This window comes from Siniperca chuatsi, linkage group LG10 (genome assembly GCF_020085105.1).
Source record: "Siniperca chuatsi isolate FFG_IHB_CAS linkage group LG10, ASM2008510v1, whole genome shotgun sequence".
Classification (NCBI taxonomy): Eukaryota; Metazoa; Chordata; class Actinopteri; order Centrarchiformes; family Sinipercidae; genus Siniperca; species Siniperca chuatsi.
The window spans coordinates 21,008,046-21,026,060 of record NC_058051.1 but is presented as its reverse complement, the minus strand read 5'-3'; the positions used below and the strand labels follow the sequence as shown (position 1 = coordinate 21,026,060).

The window sequence follows — 18,015 nt, the reverse complement described above, 5'->3', positions numbered from 1 at the left end:
GGAAGCATGTTCTTGAACATGCATGTCTTTTGTGTGTTTTTGTTTAGTTTATGTGAAATGTACATGAAATGGGTCGTTATGTATTTGGAAAATAAACTTTCTGTAGCATTAGTCTCCAAAAAGTTATAGTTCCTATTTTTGAAGGCAAAACGTGGGTGTTGATCGTGCATGTACTTGTCTTTCAGAGGTTAAGGGTGTCTTTAAAAAACCCATTTGGGGCTGGTGAGTCACCACGACTGTCAACCTTGCTGTTTCTCAGTTCCATCAGTGTGGCAGCAGGCAGGCGTCCAGTTGGAAGGGTGGCAGGGCAGCAGGACAGTGACAGGGGCGTCTGACAGGGAGCACAGACATGAGGCCAGGGAGGCAGAGGATGGTGCAGGGGGCTTGAGACTGGTCACACAACAGAATAAAATCTAGACCTTTCCTCTCTGTTAATCCAGTAAACAAGAGAGGCTACTGTGTGTATCGTATGTCAGGGGCATGACAGAGTAAGATAACTATGTTACAACAGACATTTTCAAAACTGGTTAGTAGAATAAGTTCAGTTTCTGTTTTTGTGATTTCACTCGCTCACTGAAACCAATTACAGTGAAGAAACCTAGAGGCTTTTTGAAAACTATCATCTCAACTCTCCAACAATCCAATAGTTCTTAACAAAACTCCATCAGAGTTTTGACAGCTGATCGAGAATCAATCTCAGTCGGCGTGTGTGGAGCATGGCCTTGTTGAAAGACTGGAAGTCTCTGTTCTTTGAGCACTAGACCTGATCACAAAGCTATTATCTATAAAAGTCAAGCTGCATAACCTGCAGAGAATCAACTGTCCCGCCCTGTGTGTCCTTAACTATACAGCCAAAAAGGCCTTATTCATAATAATACATAAAACTAACTGATTTTAAACAACAAAAATGGAGATCCCTACTGTCTGGAAGCTGGAGGAAAAGTGATGAAGGATGCAAAACATGGTTGACAGAATCAGGATTTATGTTTAATGTGACATTTGAACTTTTTTTCACATGGGAATAACTGCATCACGCATAGACAAGGGAATAGGTCAGCCACAAGTAAACAAGACACCATAGACATAATTCATTTTTAGCGTCAGTTTAAGCCAACAAATTGATTCCTGTGTTATTTAGAATCTGCATTGTGGGAAAAAAATTCATATTTCATTCATAGCATCAATCTCAAGAAAGTGTGTGTGCGTGTGGTTATTTGAACAAGCCTGTGGAGAGCTCTGTGTGTTGCTGCAGTAATAAACAGTGTGAACACATGATATGGACAACAAAGAAGCCACCTACACCACGATCGCCACACAATTATGTTTTCTTTAGTGGCCTTTTTTACTGAAATCAGCTTACTTTCTGTGCAGCTCAATGGTGTTTCAGGAGTGACAAAGGGCTTAAGTAAAGTGATTTTGTGATTCAGTTGACTCATGTGATGAGATCCCATCTGTCCCACCATTGTCTTCCCCCTTTTAATTTCATGTCCCTAAAGAAAACTATACAAAGACTCTGAAGTAATCAGTCTTTATTATGAGCAGTCATCTTTAAATACTGTTGCTTCAGACATTAAAACGCTATCTAAAGTCCTGAATATGCCAATGACTAATTTGCTATTGTTCTGTGTAGTTGAAATTCAAAAAGCAGGAAGTGGAGTATTCTTAAAAAAGGCTGGTCACATTCTGTATTTTTCTTATTGTCAACAAATCCCATGAAAAGACTAAAACCAACAATGAACTGATCCCCCTAATAAGAATACTCTGTGTAGCCATATAGCTTATTCCTTTGTACCATAGACTTAAATTGATGTCCAAAAACTATTCAAACACATCACTGAGCTACACTGTTGCCCTGGGTGACATGTTCCTTCATTAAGATGAACAAGGGCACAAATTTATTTTGACTCAATCCCACACACAGTTTCTCCCATTCTACAGTGAATGCGATCCTATTCCGCCAGAAATTGCCATAGCAACCTTCTATGCACTGGAATCACCTGGGCGAGTTCACGTTGCCTGTGTCACGCAAAATGTATTTAGTTGTCAAGTTGTAATTGAACATTTTTTGCAAAACACGCTTTCGTAGTTAGTTAGTTGAGAAGATCAATACCACTCTCGTATTAGTCGGTTAAATATAAGGCTGCAGCAGACGGTGAGCTTTGGTTAGCATGAAAACTTGAAGCAGGGAAAAAAAGCTATGGCTCTGTCCAAAGGTAACAAAATCCACCTAAAAGCACCTCTAAAGCTCACTAATTGTGTATCTCAGTAATACTTGTATCTAGTTTGTTTAATCCATACAAAGAACAAAGTGTAAGAGCATCAAACCCAAACCATCTGGCAGATTTTGAGATTTTTCACTGGATAAGTGAAAACTTTGACCTGCTGATGGTGCTGGATGAAAGGTCAGGGGATCACCAAAATCATCAGGATTCATCCTATGGGCACTGCTGTACCATCATCCAACTATATGTGTCAGCCGTTTCTATAGTTTTACATCATTAGTAGGAACTAATGGGCTTGGGGCTGAGTGCCACAAACAGGTTAGGGAAGATGGAACACATTGAAAGATGGACCAACAAACTGTTAGTTTTGGTGTTTTTATGGGATTTTCTGACAGTAAGAAAAATGTATAATAAGAGCCAGCCTTATCCTTTAACACTGTTAAACAGGGAGTACAGAGTGGTGGCCTTAATTGCAAACAGTTGTCAATTACATGAGTTAAACATTCATTGCCACAAGACCATTATACCGTTATTCCATTTGTCTAATATCAGCTTTCAAGAACAATGTAGCTAATGACTAGCTTGCTAATAACAATAAAAAGCTGAGACAACTTTGTCGGCATCTTACGGAGTTGTGACAAGAGTTCAATCATAACAAAACACGACTGTCTGCCCCTTAGATCAACTCTTTGCATACTGACCTTTATAAGCTCTCCAAACATCGCAGAGAGACAGTGTATCTTAATCTATGCCTGTGGACAATTACGTTGGTGGAACAGATGACCCTGTCAGTGCTACTCTTTACTGTAAACAACGGCTGTGTTGTTATCCCAGGAGACCACAGACTTGTCTGATGTCAGAATGATACAATATGGTCCAAATTCAGATGGAATGACAATAGCTGCTGGAAATGGCAGCTAACACAACCTCATTAGCAAAGATAAAGCTGGAGAACAATAGTGCTTTCATTTGACCCTAACGTAATAAAAACAACGTTATTAGTGCTGATACAGGTGCTTCTCTCTTGGTAGTGACAGCAAATGAAGATGTGGAGTATTGTTTTCTGGCTGCAGCCTCACCACAACTGACAGAGCAGACAGGACCTTCCCCTCTGCTGTCTCCTGGGAATAGGTCAGTAGGGAGAATCAGCACCTGCTGCTGCAGTCACATATCTAAGGGGGTTTCTCTGTGATTCGATTGACTACCCAGGTGGTCTTTCCAAGCAAGAGACACCCTGAACAAGACAGCAGGATAATGCAAATTATCTTCTATATGTGTCTATATATGCTAAAAAGCTAAAGTTTATACAATTTGACACTGTCCTGAATCAATGGTCCAGTTTTTTTCATCAAGTGAGGTAAGATTTCAGAACACGTGAGACACAGAGTATGATTTATCATTCTAGTTGTGTGGAGGTTCATTTTCGCCTCTTGGATTGGTTTCACATGGGAGCCTTTTCATGGCAGCCCCAGGGGTCCATATCTCATGATTGTTCATTCAGCTCACAAGGCCTGAGCCATCTTTGTCCTCCATACGTGATGTAAATTGGGGATACATCTTTTACCTATTCCTGTCGAGGTTGTTGCTGATCTGACGTCAGATCTTGGATCTATGTGTTGCTCATCAAACCCGTCAATCGCAATGCTTCTCCCATTGATCACTGTGGCAGACATAAATAGCTGCTCGCACTCTCTCCGCTCTGCTCTATGAAGACACAATCAAGCAGTCCTTAGCATGCCTCCCTAAAGTCCACCTTCTGATTGAGAGCTCAAAAAAGCCACAAAAACAGGTGAAAGAAATGTGAGAGTGTGCTTGTGTATGTGTTTGCTTGTTAGAAAGATAAGAAGACAGAACAGGGGGTTAAAAATGTATCACCTTTTTGCTGAAATAAACTCCTTGCTGAATACCTGCTATGATATACAGTACAGATAAACACATCACTTTTGCCACAGACTGTATACTAATATGATAAGAAGACCATGTAGAGGAGGTTTGATTACTTCTCACATACTTTCTGGCTTCATCTTATGTGCCAAGTCCAAATCAGTTCTCAAGTCAGTTAATACAAGTTGCATCTTATCAAAAGAAGTCTCAAGTCAAGTCACAAGTCTTTATAAGCAAATTGCAAATCATTTGCAAATCTTTCAGGTTGCTGAATGCTGCCCATTAAAATGACACAGCACTTGGTCAAGATCAAAACATATTCAAGGTGTGTGACTTAGCAAGACCTGCCTCTCGCTGTCTTATCTTTTATTTTTAAATGTTCCAGGATTTTATCAGGTCAAAACTTGAGAGTGTTTTTGCATTCAAGTCTCATGTCAATTCACTTCTTTAGATGGTCAAGTCTGACCGCAGTCCAAGTCCAAGTTCAGTTTCAAGTCATAATTTTTGTGACGACTCGTGTAAGGCTAAGGGCAGGACGATCAGAACTAGTTCGTTCAACGTGTTGTCTGACCACGTTGGAAATCAAATGTGTTTATAGTTGTTCCTAACGGCCAAATTTAAAGGCTTTGCTATTCGACCATCTGACAAATAGTTCTGATGAAGTATACTAGACCCTTAACGGTGCTTTCAGACAGCGAGCGGTTCAAGGAGAGAGGATGTGGCTGCCGGTCTCGTGAACACCGCATTCGCCATGTGGCCATGTCAAACACAGAAACCACACTGAAGGAAATGATACAGGAGCTGATATTACTGGTATTTGAGAATTACTCACCTCATCTCCAGCAGAAAACAAACAGATCAAGGATGAAAATTGGTCTTGCTTGGAGCATTATCAGCTTCAAAGTTTGATTATCCGGCCTGGGACAATAAACATTTATGATATTAGTCAGCAAAACTTGCTATATTAATCTTGTCATGCCAATCATTTCCTCTATTTTAAGCTACTGTACAAACTGTTCAGTTTACAAGGTACAAGGTAAAAGGTAATTTATTTATCACACAAGGATGTACAACAAAATTAATTTGTAGTCCCTTCATGCTACACACATAACACATAACAGATAATTTAACGCTGATTAGACTAGACTAGGTGGATATCAGCAGCCTGTAGTGTGTAGTTGTTTTTGGTAGGACCAGAAATAGCTGGGAGCCACCGCGGCGATGTTGCACATTCAATACAGAACCTTGATGTTGCCCGGTGGCAGACGCAGAAGCAACCACTCCCTGTATGAAAGCACCTTAAAGTCTACATCTGTTTGCTTTGTTTACTTTTACTACTGCTAAAGATCTGTTTATTCTGTATGGTTTTTTATTGTTCAACTTTCTTACTCAGTCTTCAACTTTACTCCTCAGGAAGAGGTATGATCTTACTGCTATTTCATCCAGTAATGAAGCCATCCAGTATTATTTACCAAGTGATATTGTGTCTTATTTTGCCCGTACTTGCAGTTTTGCATGTTGCATGCAGTTGATATGTGACACTCACATAAAAAATCTAACTCTTTTTGTTGGTTTCTGCAGTTAGAGCTAGTACAGACTTGTATACTATACACTGTTATTTATTTTTATAACACCAAGAAATGATTGGTATAATTCTATCTCCTCTGGCCCCCTGCAAAGTCTGTCCATAAGCTCCAGCTTGCCCAAAACTGTGCTGCCCATGAACTCATGCGCACCTCTCCCCACCAATATATCACACTTTTTGGATTTTGCCTCTCTGCTTCAAACCAATATGCTCTTTCCTTCGAGGACATTAATTCTCCCTTTAGACCCTGGGGTGAAAAACTAAAGTACGACATACAGTAATGTCTTGTCCGAAACTTTGCAAAGTGCTTCTATCGGGGGGTTTTCTAAGAAACGTGTCATAACTGAAGGCTGATGGGTCAAAGTAGTGGTAATAGTCTAAGTCATAGTAGCATGGTATGAGGTATGGAGACCTCCAGATTTCATCTTTACTTTTGCAGATAATGTAGTTCATAGCATTTCTGATGAGCCGTCCTGCAGTGGAAGTATTTTTCTCAGAGTGTGTGCAATAGATTTGACATAACTGCTTCATCCTGTGCAGAGGAAGATAACAGCATTTGCATGTTGTGGCATTTACACTTGGTGATAAATATACTTTTAATATGCTTTGCAGCTGCCTACCATTTTCCCCAATTAGATTAACTAAGCTAAAGGATGTTCAGGATGGGATACTAGAGAAGGACTCAGTGTGTGTCTGCCATCCCCCGTGGTTACTTACGCATGATGGATGGTTTGCATGTGACGGCAAACAACTCACAGCTACATTTTTCTGCATGCGCTGATAGAGATATACTGGTAGCACATCACTATCCTGTTACATCCTCACGCATTCCCACACAGCCACTGAGGACCATAAACGGCATGTTACTTGTTAACACATCCAGCAGATATAGAGCAACATTAGCATTCATTTGGAATGTAAGTCCAACATTACTCTCCGTTTAGCTCTGCTTTGGTCACTACTGACTGAGGGAAATATGTGGCTCTTTAACTGCTGTTTAGTTGTTTTAGTCTGTCTGCCGTTTGGTGGCAGTCTGACTTTTGCACCGAAAATAGCTGCCTGCTAAAGCTAAGGAAAACAATGCTATGAAAGTGAGCCAAAACAGTAAAGTTGCAGGCTGTACAATAATATAATATGATGCTGAAACATTGCTGGACTGTCACCTTTCAAGTACACAGCAAAAGTCTCCTTGGTTCTTGGGCAATCCAGCCAAACCACACTGCATAACAACCCAATTTGTCTTAGTGAGTCCTAAAAGCCCTAGTTTCTTAAAACAAGTGAAAATCTCTGCAGCCCGTTCTGTACACAAATTGACTGGTTTCAACAATAATTTAAAAAAAAGTGTTAGCATCTTAGAACAAGACAGATAAAGCCAATCATTGCATTGGTATCAAGAAAATTGACACTTGATTCTCAAATATTCTTGAACAAGTTTATTTGTATTGGCAATGGGTTAATAGCCTGGTCCCACACCTCTGAATGACTGCCCACATCTCTGATATTTTCAGCGATTCAAATAGTGATTCTAATGAATGATTAAGTGAAATGAAATGACAATTCAGTCTGATTATCAGGCTGAGAGGTCGAAATAATAAACTAAACTTACTAAACTGGCATGTTTTTTATTCATTTGTGTTAAGAAAATTGGGGTTTTAGGACTTAGTTATAGACAAATGGCTTGATAAGATGGAGTTTTTTTTCAATGAAATATTTTTAAAACCTTACATCTACCATTCCCGCCCAGTGTGAGACTGAAAGATCAGCTCAATCTACCATGATTACGGCTAGTCCCAGACACTACCTGACTGTGATGGAGGGCTGCGAAGATGAAGGAGGACAGACACGGAGGGAAGGGGGGAGGGGGGCGCGCGATGATAAGTGAGCTGTAGCATGTGGTAGTAGTGGACTAATCATGGTCTCCGGGTGAAGAAACACACAGGCGCCTCACAGGTTATTGAGAGATAATGGGATTCTCAGGGCAACAGACACACAGCTAAAGACAGAGATGAAATTTGAAAATAAATCATGCAAAATCCTCTTTCTCTCCTGCTGCATCTGTGCCTGTGTGTGTTTGTGCCTATGTCTGTCTCTGTGTGTGTATATTGCGACTCCAACTAACTGTTCTGTGTGATGAAAAATGAGGAAATAAGGCATTAGTCAATATGGGTACAGAAACAAACCCAGGTTTCAGAGTTTGAGTGCTGATTTTAGATTTCTAGGCACAAAATGGCAAAAGAAAAATCACAAGAGAAGAGAGAATAGTTGGGTAAAAAAGGGAACTTTCTGATATCCAATGACACTCATGACAGTTACTTCTGGATTTGGCACTTGTGAGAAATGAATAAAACTTTTGTAAATATGCATGTGAAGGCTAAATAGGCTAAATGTGAATATCCCACTGTGTGAAGAGCTTTGCTTCATTTTTGTCCAAATTCTCTAATGCAGTCTTGATTAATAAATGGTTTTCTAAATGTTTAATTTTTAGTTGCATGACAAGCATGGTTTCACTTGATCCATTACCCGCTGTGATGGACACCCACTAAGCACAGCAGGTCAAAGATTATTCTCCAACAACTCCAACCAGTCAACTGGCACAGCTCTCTGACGGAGCATAAAGGGTAAACAATCACCTCAGGTGAGAACTCACATTCATTTGTGTAGTAATTTATCAACTAAAATATATTTAATATATTAAAATATACTGTATCATTTGTCTTGTGAACGTCCAAAAAATATGTCTATTGAAGAGAAACAGTAATAAGAAACCATTCATACAAAACAAATCATGCACAACTATGAAGCAGTAAATCTGAATGAACGTGACAAAATATTTCAACTGGAAAGAATCACTACTGAGAAGTTTCCCTTTGCATTTCTGCATAATATTAACATGCAAGACAAAGACAACAATTCGGCCACTAAAGCTGAGTCTGTTTTACTGACCTGTGACACACTCCCCTTAAACACACACACACACACACACACACACACACACACACACACACACACACACACACACACTTCCAGTCAGCCATCTCCACCAGCGCACCCTGTAAGCTGTCACTCATTCCCTGCCGCAGTGACCCCTGTCAGGCCTGTGTCACTTTTGGGGGACAGGGTTATCACACCATCGACACACACTCACTTTTCCATTTGTTTATTTATTTGTTTGTGTCGCTTTGTTTTCTGCTACTCCTACTCTACACTTCTTACACACCCCTGCTGTCCCAGTCAGATGTCTTTTCTTTTAACTTGCCACCTCTGACTGCTTTGGCCTGAAGTGTCTATGAACACAGAGGTGTTGGATTTCACCTGTCGACAGATCCACTCTCTACTTTCAGGACTTTAACTGAACTTGAAGTCTTTTTTTAATGACTCTCCTTTTCTGAACCAATCAGTTTTAATGTAACAAAAACATCATCCAAGTATTGAAATAAATACTAGAAAATTATTAAGCCATAAGTCATGAGAGGCTGTGCCTCAATGTGATTTTAGAACTGCTAAGAGGCATTGTTCCCCACTGTGGTTTATGGCTTACTGCAGCATGGTTACAGTATAAACTTCATGGTTGCTAAAGCCACCTGCTACCCTCTGATTGCATTATTGTCAATTTAAACCTGCTGTAATAAATATTTTTATATTAACAATGGGTTAGTTGACTACATGTAATGTGAAAGAGGTCATTCTTGGTAACGAACCCACAGATAATTATCACGACAGTTTCCCTCTGCTCTACAAAGCGTTTTAGCATCTTTCAGCTCATTGTTTAGGTTTTACAGGTTGCAACTTTACTGTTTTGGTTCACTCTCACCGCTCTCATCACCCTTGTTTCCAGCCGGAGCAGGCCAACAAGTCCTCAAAATTAAACAACAAACTACGTTTGTAACTGCCTTTTAGAACAACACATAGAAGTGTTTCCTGATCTGATATTGGCAGAACAACATCATTTGTCAGTGCCTTCCAAAACTGTTACAAATTGCTGTCGAAAAATGAATCTGTTTTATGACATGACAAGGCTTTGATTAGAATAGGTTAGGTTTTGGGTTAAAATAAGTACTTAGTTCAGGTTAGGGAATGATCTTGATCCTGGTTTATGTTGACAGAAACAGGAAACGAACAGCAGTCTCTTCTATTAAAGTTGTCAGTTGAACGTAAATATATGTCGTTATGGGACACTTGCTGAAACAACTAATATTGTCTTTTTCTATGGGTGGACAGTCTCCAACAGGCAGCTGTTTTCAGCGAAAAAGCTTTAAAAACCCACTGTACGTTACTTGCTCAGCACCAAATGGTAAAGTTAGCAACTAACTGGTGAACGTAGAGGAGCATTTAGTGGTTACAGAGCCAGACATTTCCCCTAGAAAATCAAAAACAGAGCTAAAAGAGAGTGAATATTGGACTTAGCCTGAAAAACGACTCCAAATGAATGCTAATGTTGCTCCATGCTTGTTGGGATTTTTTCACCACAACTGCCTTTGACTTCCCAGAACTGAAAGAACGAGGAGGAAGGCTGCAGGGATCATTAAGCACTAAGTTACTGAGGAAAATGTTTCAGTCTCATGAGCTGCACACAACTAGAATAGAAGAAGAAGCTACAACACAGGGTGCATGTTTGCATGAAAATCGATGCAGCAGAACCAGAGATATTTAATAGGTTTTTTATTCCACACATTCTTCTTTCTTGTCAAAACATGGCACCTAGATTGCCCACAGTGCAACCTGACTGCCGAGAGTTTGGTCAGAGATTCCTGAGTGTTATGCTAGTGGTGGCTAATGTTGCCTTGAGCTGCTAGCCTCAAGCAGGGGTGAGGAGCTGGCTACAGCGGGCTGGTAACATCACTTCTTATTTTCAAACTAGTAGTCTTCACGGGATAAAATTGGTGGAGTTCCCCTTGAACAATTATCATCTCATTGAGTCTAAAAATATTTAATACTGACCAATTTACCCTGAGCTGTAGTGAAGGAATGTAAAAGAGAATAAAAGCATCTACAACTGTCACTGCAGCAGCTCTACTTTTAACTAGAACCACAAGAAGAGACGAACACCAACCCCAGTTTTAGCATCCCTTCTTTGGCTTCCCATTGCTTCCAGAATACAGATCAAAATTCTATTAATCACTTACAAAGCGTTAAATGAGTTAGCTCCAAGCTATATCTCTGACCTACTGAGTCCATATGGACGAGGGTGCACACTGAGCTCCACAGAAAATGCTCTTCTTGCAGCTCCTATTTCTAGATTTGCAACCAAGGGTAACTGCATTTGCTGTCATGGTACCTAAATTGTGGAATGAATTACTGTTCACAATCTGTGCAGCATACTGTAGGTTACCATGGTGATCTAACCTGGTTAAAAGACACTAGAAAACCTGAGTTAAACCCAAAGATAGCTGCTAACGCCCTAATCTCACTTTTTGATACAGGCATTAATCTGTACAGCATTAATCTGGGTAAACATACAGGATGACAGGAAGGCACGCTTTGCAGAACTTCCTTTACACACTGAAGAAGTTCATCATGACTTTAAAAGATATATAATTAACACCAGCAAGAGTAAACAGAGGACAGAGGCTAATGAGTCTTATTATTTTCTCCCACCGCATAGGGCATATACTTAACCTGTTCTCTTCCTCTGTACATGAGGTACATAATGCTGACTAGAATACTAATTGTTATGATTTCCCAGCTCTGAAAGACTCTGATAGCGAGCTTTTTGTGTGTGTGCAGTATTTTAATCACAGCCTTACAGTGAGGTAAGGTAAGGCAATGAAAATATTCTAAATATAGCTTAAACTGATATAGATTATTTTAGGTGGGCCTTCTTTTAGGTGGCAAAAATACGGTCTGCAGCTGACCCTGTCCACAGCAATGCATTGCTTAGTTTCCCAATGCTTTGCTTCTCCGAACTGGGTACCTGCCGACTGCATTCTACTGTAGGTAATACACTGACTATGGATAAACACCTCATACAACCCCACTTAAAATCACCCAAACTCCATCCCTTTAAACGCTAACTAAATTGTTAATACTCTCACCAAACTCACTTTTTGAGAGGAGATTGACATAATTTATTGTCAATTCATCATTAGAGAGAATGTCAAACAGAGATTGCTATCCGTTTACTCACAAAGGAAAATGAGACACATCATATTTATAAGTGACACTAGACACTATTCAATAAAAATCGGTCATTAAACATACCAAATGATTTCCACCATGGATTTGATGTTTTTAACAGCAGGCTCTCCAGGAGCCTGAACCCGCTTGAAGTATTGGACGTGACCGCACGCTGAAAGCAAGTAATTATAGCATTACACGGTCAATTCAATTCACGCCGACATTCACCACTGACTATGTAGGAGTTCATCCAGGCAGTGAAGGGATATAACTCTGCATAATGGACAAGATCTACAGATAGTTTCATACAGATATTTTTGGTGAGATTTGGATTGAGACTTATGTGACTTATTTGAGAAGTCTCATACTTTAGTTCAGTGGTGCTCAACAACATAAGGTTGATGAGGGCCAAATCTCCTAAAAAGCTACTTCTTTTCTCAACAGGAATCCACACAGTTGCATCCACATCCACAGTTGTTGTTTTCCACAATTGAATTACTTTCTTGTAATTAACCTGCCAACTTTCGGCAAAAAGGGTTGTGCACCAGTACTCAAGCGAACTCACCAACCACCACTGATCTGACGTCCAGCTGAGATGAACACTGTGTGTTTGCATCCACTTCCATGTCGATGGTGTGTTTTTGTGGCGATCTCAAGCTGATACTGACACACTTCCGTCTGCACAGAAATAGACAGTTGGAAATAGATCTTTTTCAGACAGCAGAAATCTGCACTGTTAAACCTCAGCAAATCATATCAGAGGTGTCTGGGTGGAGAGAGAACACTTTGTGTCATCACCTGCAGAGATAATGCTGCTTGAATCATTAACCCAATGTAACCAAAATTGACCAGTGGTGAAAGAAGTAGCTACTCAGATTCTTTACTTAAGTAAAAGTACCGCACTGTAAAAAATTCCATTATAAGTAAAGGTCCTGCATTCAGAATGTTACTTAAGTAAAAGTAAAGAAATATTATCAGGAAAATATACTTTAAAGTATCAAAAGTAAAAGTACACAATGCAGACAAATTGCCCCTGTGACTGTTTCCATTGGATTATTATTACTCAGGCATTAACATGTCAGCAGCATTTTACTGTTGTAGCTAGATGAGGTGGAGATAGTTTGAACTATTGTTTATAGAGATGCAACTAATTATTATTTTCATTATGGATAAATCTGTGATTATTTTCTTGATCAATCAATTATCAAAACAGCTGCAGATTAATTTTCTGGTAATTGACTAATTGGCTAATCGATTAATCAGCCAGTCGTTTCTAATTGTATATACTGTTAAATTTTTTACAATGCATCATATTTTAAAAGTTCTTCATGTGTTTTTTTAAATGAAAGATCTTAATTCTGCAAAGTAACCAGCAACTCCAGTTGTCAGATAAATGTTGTGGAGTAAACGGTACAATATTGTAGTTGAGTAGAAGTACAAAATACCAGAAAATTGAAATAGGCCTACTCAAATAAAGTATAAGTATGTCAAATTTGTACTTGAGTAAAACTCACATTAATATACATTAAAACTGGCTTCAGAAGTCACCACAGTTTGTTTTTCTGGTTACTTTATAACCTACTAAGTCAAAATCCCCTGCTCCCACTCCATGTAAAACTTGTTAGATCCGTGTCTGTGCTGCATCGTGACCAGAAAATACATTATTTGTGCTCAGAAGAACCAGATGGATTCAGCTCTCCCTCCTGAGTCCTGTGACCTTAGGGTATTTATGAAAATATGAATGCATGTCTCTGCAGCCCTTACTGGCGCCCCATAAGAGACACCAGATTTTTTGTTACGATACTCAGACCATTTATGTCGTCATCTAAGTGGCGAACAGCAATAAAAAACATAGAAACCTGTTGTAAGGAGACTCATACTCAATATGAAAGATTATAAATAAATGAAACTGTATTTATCCACGCAAAATAAAAGATTTTTAACTTTCAAGAAAACGGATTAGAAAACTTAGTGTGAACAAAGGCTTGTGCATTAGTCTAAATTGTTCTTATCCAGTCATCGTGTACTAGTGTCTGCTGTCTATCTCAAACTCAAAAGCGTTTATTTGTTTTTCAAACAACATGTTGGGCAGCGGCCCCTATAGGTCGATCATTCACCACATCGAGTTGCGCACGACTTGGTGACATCAGTGGGGACGAGGGATCCTGAAAAATGACTCCCGCGTTGTTGTGACGACAGTGACCGGTTAGTATAAATGCTGAGGCGGAAAGTTATCTGCTCATACCTCTAGACTTGGCCTTTACGGGTCACCAACCGCTGCTGAGAGCTACTATCATCACTGCAGGCAGTGCGCTCAACAGAGGCTGAGAAAGAGGAGAATTTGGATACTTCCTAGGTGAGTCTGACGCACTTTAAGAAAAGCACTTATACAAAGTAAATCTATCTTTTGTGTTAGTGTTTCAGCTTCATCATATCTGGGTAGGTCAAATTTATTATGCGTTATTCAAATTTATTTCGAAAGGGTTTGCAGGCAGCATGCCATTCAGCTTTTCTTCCTGTAAAACAAGTTTTAAACGCTGCTACTGCGGTGAAATTAAATTAAATTTGTTTTAAGATTTTACAAGAACTTGTAACGGATCAGAATTAAATGACAGCAATCCGTTTTAAGAAAACGGCTCTTAACATATTGAAACAAGTTGCAATTTGCACTTGACACACTATCTCCTCCGATTGTTTTACATTTCTTTTCACAAAAATAAGGCTTCGGGTCTCTATATTGAATCAAATAACGTAAGAAATATACTCACTGCAGCGCAGCCATATGTTGAGTTCACCTTGCCCCCATATTAATTTAAAAATCTCTATAATATATTTCCCATCGACCACAGTCTATTTCTTCAACAGAAGACCGACTACATTACCATGAAGTGGACATGTCTGCTCATCTTGGCTTCTCTCGTGGTCTGCAACTTGACCGTGTCTGGAGGACAGGGCATCCCTGATGAGGATGAGACGGACCGAAGGAACATAGACGACATCATACTACAAAGAGCAGAAGGTCTCCTGTTACGGTCCATTCTCAAAAAGATGCAGGATGAAGACGGCAGAAACGGTGCGTAAAATGTGTCTTGGATCAATTTGACAGGTGACCCAAGAACGATTGATATGGCGTAAAATAGTGCCATAAAGTAAGTAAAAATGTTTCATTTTCAGTTTAAAACCTAAAAAAAACCCCTTAAATTTAATTTCCCACTACCATTATATTGATATGTGGGCTCATTGAGACGTTGGATGTTTTCCAGTTAGATAATTATAAATAAACATAAAAAAATAATGTTTTTAAAGTTTTAAAACATGAAAATGGCAATGAATCTTCTTCCAATTTAATATAATGCAAGGAATATGGACCACCAATTACATTAATTTATGCGCAGTTTACGCACGACATAGACAAGCTGGGGAAACACATCTTTGCAGTAAAGGGATACTTAAAGTAGACTTGGGGCTACTTGAAGTAATCTAAATGATGTTTTCCTTTCTCCAGAGGGATCTTCCTCTCAAACAGAATGGGTAACAAAACGACAGCATCCCGGTAAGAGATACAACGAGGATTTGGAGAAGCGGCAGCATCCGGGGAGGAGAGAAGAAGACGAGGATGAACAGTACTTGGATGTTCAAAAGAGACAACACCCGGGCAAACGCGAAGATGAAGTGCACTCGTTCATGGAGCTCCAGAAAAGGCAGCACCCGGGAAAGCGCTTCACGACGGGACAGATTTCAGAAAACCCCGTAATGCTCCTGAGTGAACTTTCAAAACGACAGCACCCGGGCAAACGCTACCTGGTGCTACACAGCAAACGCCAGCATCCAGGTAAGCGCCATCCCCAGGATGAGGACGGCGATGGGGACTGGGATGCGGATGCAGATGGAGACGAAGACCTCGCCGAGTTGGAAAAGCGTCAGCACCCAGGAAAACGGATTTGGGATAACTCCAATCCGGATTTAGGCACAAACAGCCCATGTGATGTATTGGACCCTACGAGCTGCAGCAAGACCAGTTTGCTGCTCGACTTTTTAGACAACATTAACAAGAGTCATGCCGAGGAGAAGAGACAACACCCGGGTTAAAGGTTTGCACCCGAGGAGGATTTAGTGGATGGAGAGTAGGTTAAGCAAAAATATGGTGTGCGCGTACTGCTTTATTGTAAACAAATAAATGTGTAAATTAAGTGACCATAATGAATTATTAAAAATGAAAAAATAATTTACATCATTTAACCTTTTGTGCTACAGTTTTTCTTTGGCAGGAAGTTACTGTATCATCGCAAAACATTTATCTGCTGTTGTTTTTTCTTTGGAGAGCCTGTGCGTAATTGTCCTCCAAACTGGCTATATCGCTGTAAATAAGGTTTTCATGAGAGTGCGTGCCCTAAGTTGAACTTTATTAATGAGTTATTATTATATTTATTTAGTATTCATTCCGTTAATTAGGCTACTGAAGAATGAAAGCATTAGTCTACTGACTTTTGGATGTTGCCTCTGTGAGGCAACATGCACTTGTCAGTACAGTACATGCTTGAAATATGATCAAAGTGGCTAACGTTTACAGCTTTGCATAGGAAATTCCTTCATTTATTGATTTGTGATTCATTCTTTTCTACTTATGTAAACTATGATGAATATCACAGCAAATAAAATGTCTCATTGATTATTTTTCTACACATTATTGCATGGATTAAGTTTATTTAACCTATTGTTGTAAATTAAAAGCTACCTTTGCCTTAAAGTCAACCACCAATGTTTTTGTTGGACAATAAAATGCATTGGTAAAAATGTATGGTTTGCTTTAGTTGCAGTAAATGCACACGCTGGTGCACTATTAAAGTCTATTAAACTGTTTATTCAACCCAACTATAGCTCTAATTAGTGTGTAGTCCAACAAAGCAGTCACCCTGCCTTTAGAGTGTGTCAGGTATCCTCCTCTCACTTTAATTGGGCTCATTCCATCAGAGCCTTGGGAGCAGCTGTCCACAGGCCTGATCAATATGCAAATGAATCATCAAACACATGAGTTAGAGAAGGAGACTTAATGGTAGAGATGCTCCACTGAAACACACACACAACTTTCAACTCCAGCGGTTGTGCTCAGGGTTCAGTGCATTGACAAACTCATTATCTAATATACAGGATGAACAATTTCAGATGAATTATATTTCATGCATGAACTATTTCCGACTACATGAGATGCCTCAAGGACAGAAGGCGACATGCAATAGATATCATTTAGATAAACACACACACACACACACACACACACACACACACACACTTCAATTACTCTGTGAATAGTGTAGATGAGTGGTTTCCAATATCTTTGGTTTGTGCGCCCTTAAAATGAAGCAAAGTCTACCTGTGACCCTTCATCGCATGTGGATGTGAGTTTTCAGCAGTTTAACCGAAGACTGATATTTCTTTTTAGATTTGAAGGGGTTTTCAGAGGTCTGAAAAAGGTAAAACTATGCAGGATTTCTCAACAAAAAAATAAACAAATCTCTGAAAATTCAAAATGAATTCTATTACATTAAAGATAATTTTATGTAACAGAAATATTTTTTCTTTCTTACACATTCAATCATCTGACCCCCAGATTGAGAACCACTGAGAAAGTCCTACCAATTATATTTTAATTTGCTCATGACTGACTAGGGGGCCCCTGGGCAAAAATGAGCTTTGGGCCCTCATTGACCTCTTATTCCTCCTATTCTCTGTGCATTGTGTATGTACCCTGTTGCCATCAGGTAACCAATAACTAAAGTGCACGGGGCGCACTACACATGGCATTTTAATTGTGAGCCACAGAAACTGAGCCTTAGGCTAAAACTATATACTGTGAGGTCTTAAAACTAGATTTTGAAACAGGGCCGCTCTACACTGCACACACACGGAGCATCAGGGTTAGGTAATAACGCAGGATCCACCTTAAGGCTCTTATCCTTTCAGTTGTACATATTTCTGAACAAATTTACAATTAATTAAATTGTCCCATACCAACTGACACACAGTGAGGTTCCTGGGGAAGTTTCCTGCCTTACACACCAACCTTGCATTTGCCAACATAACTGAGCTCACAGTAAGCACACTCCATTAGTCATGGCAAACTTTTGCAGCATGAACTGCTCATGTTTAGGTTTTAAAGAGGCTTATTAACAGTAGACAGAAAACAAAGGCAGAATCAAACAAATAAGAAGT

At 39.6% G+C, this 18,015-nt stretch overlaps 1 protein-coding gene across 1 annotated transcript; it reads left to right on the top strand.

Annotated features, from left to right (window-relative positions):
• Positions 1–14,039: 14,039 nt before the first annotated feature.
• On the top strand, positions 14,040–16,601 carry trh (thyrotropin-releasing hormone). The gene is made up of 3 exons (XM_044211951.1): positions 14,040–14,161; positions 14,655–14,878; positions 15,311–16,601. The coding sequence occupies exons 2-3, from the start codon at positions 14,689–14,691 to the stop codon at positions 15,892–15,894; spliced, it is 774 nt and encodes a 257-aa protein (XP_044067886.1). The 5' UTR covers positions 14,040–14,161; positions 14,655–14,688; the 3' UTR covers positions 15,895–16,601.
• The last annotated feature ends 1,414 nt before the right edge of the window (positions 16,602–18,015 follow it).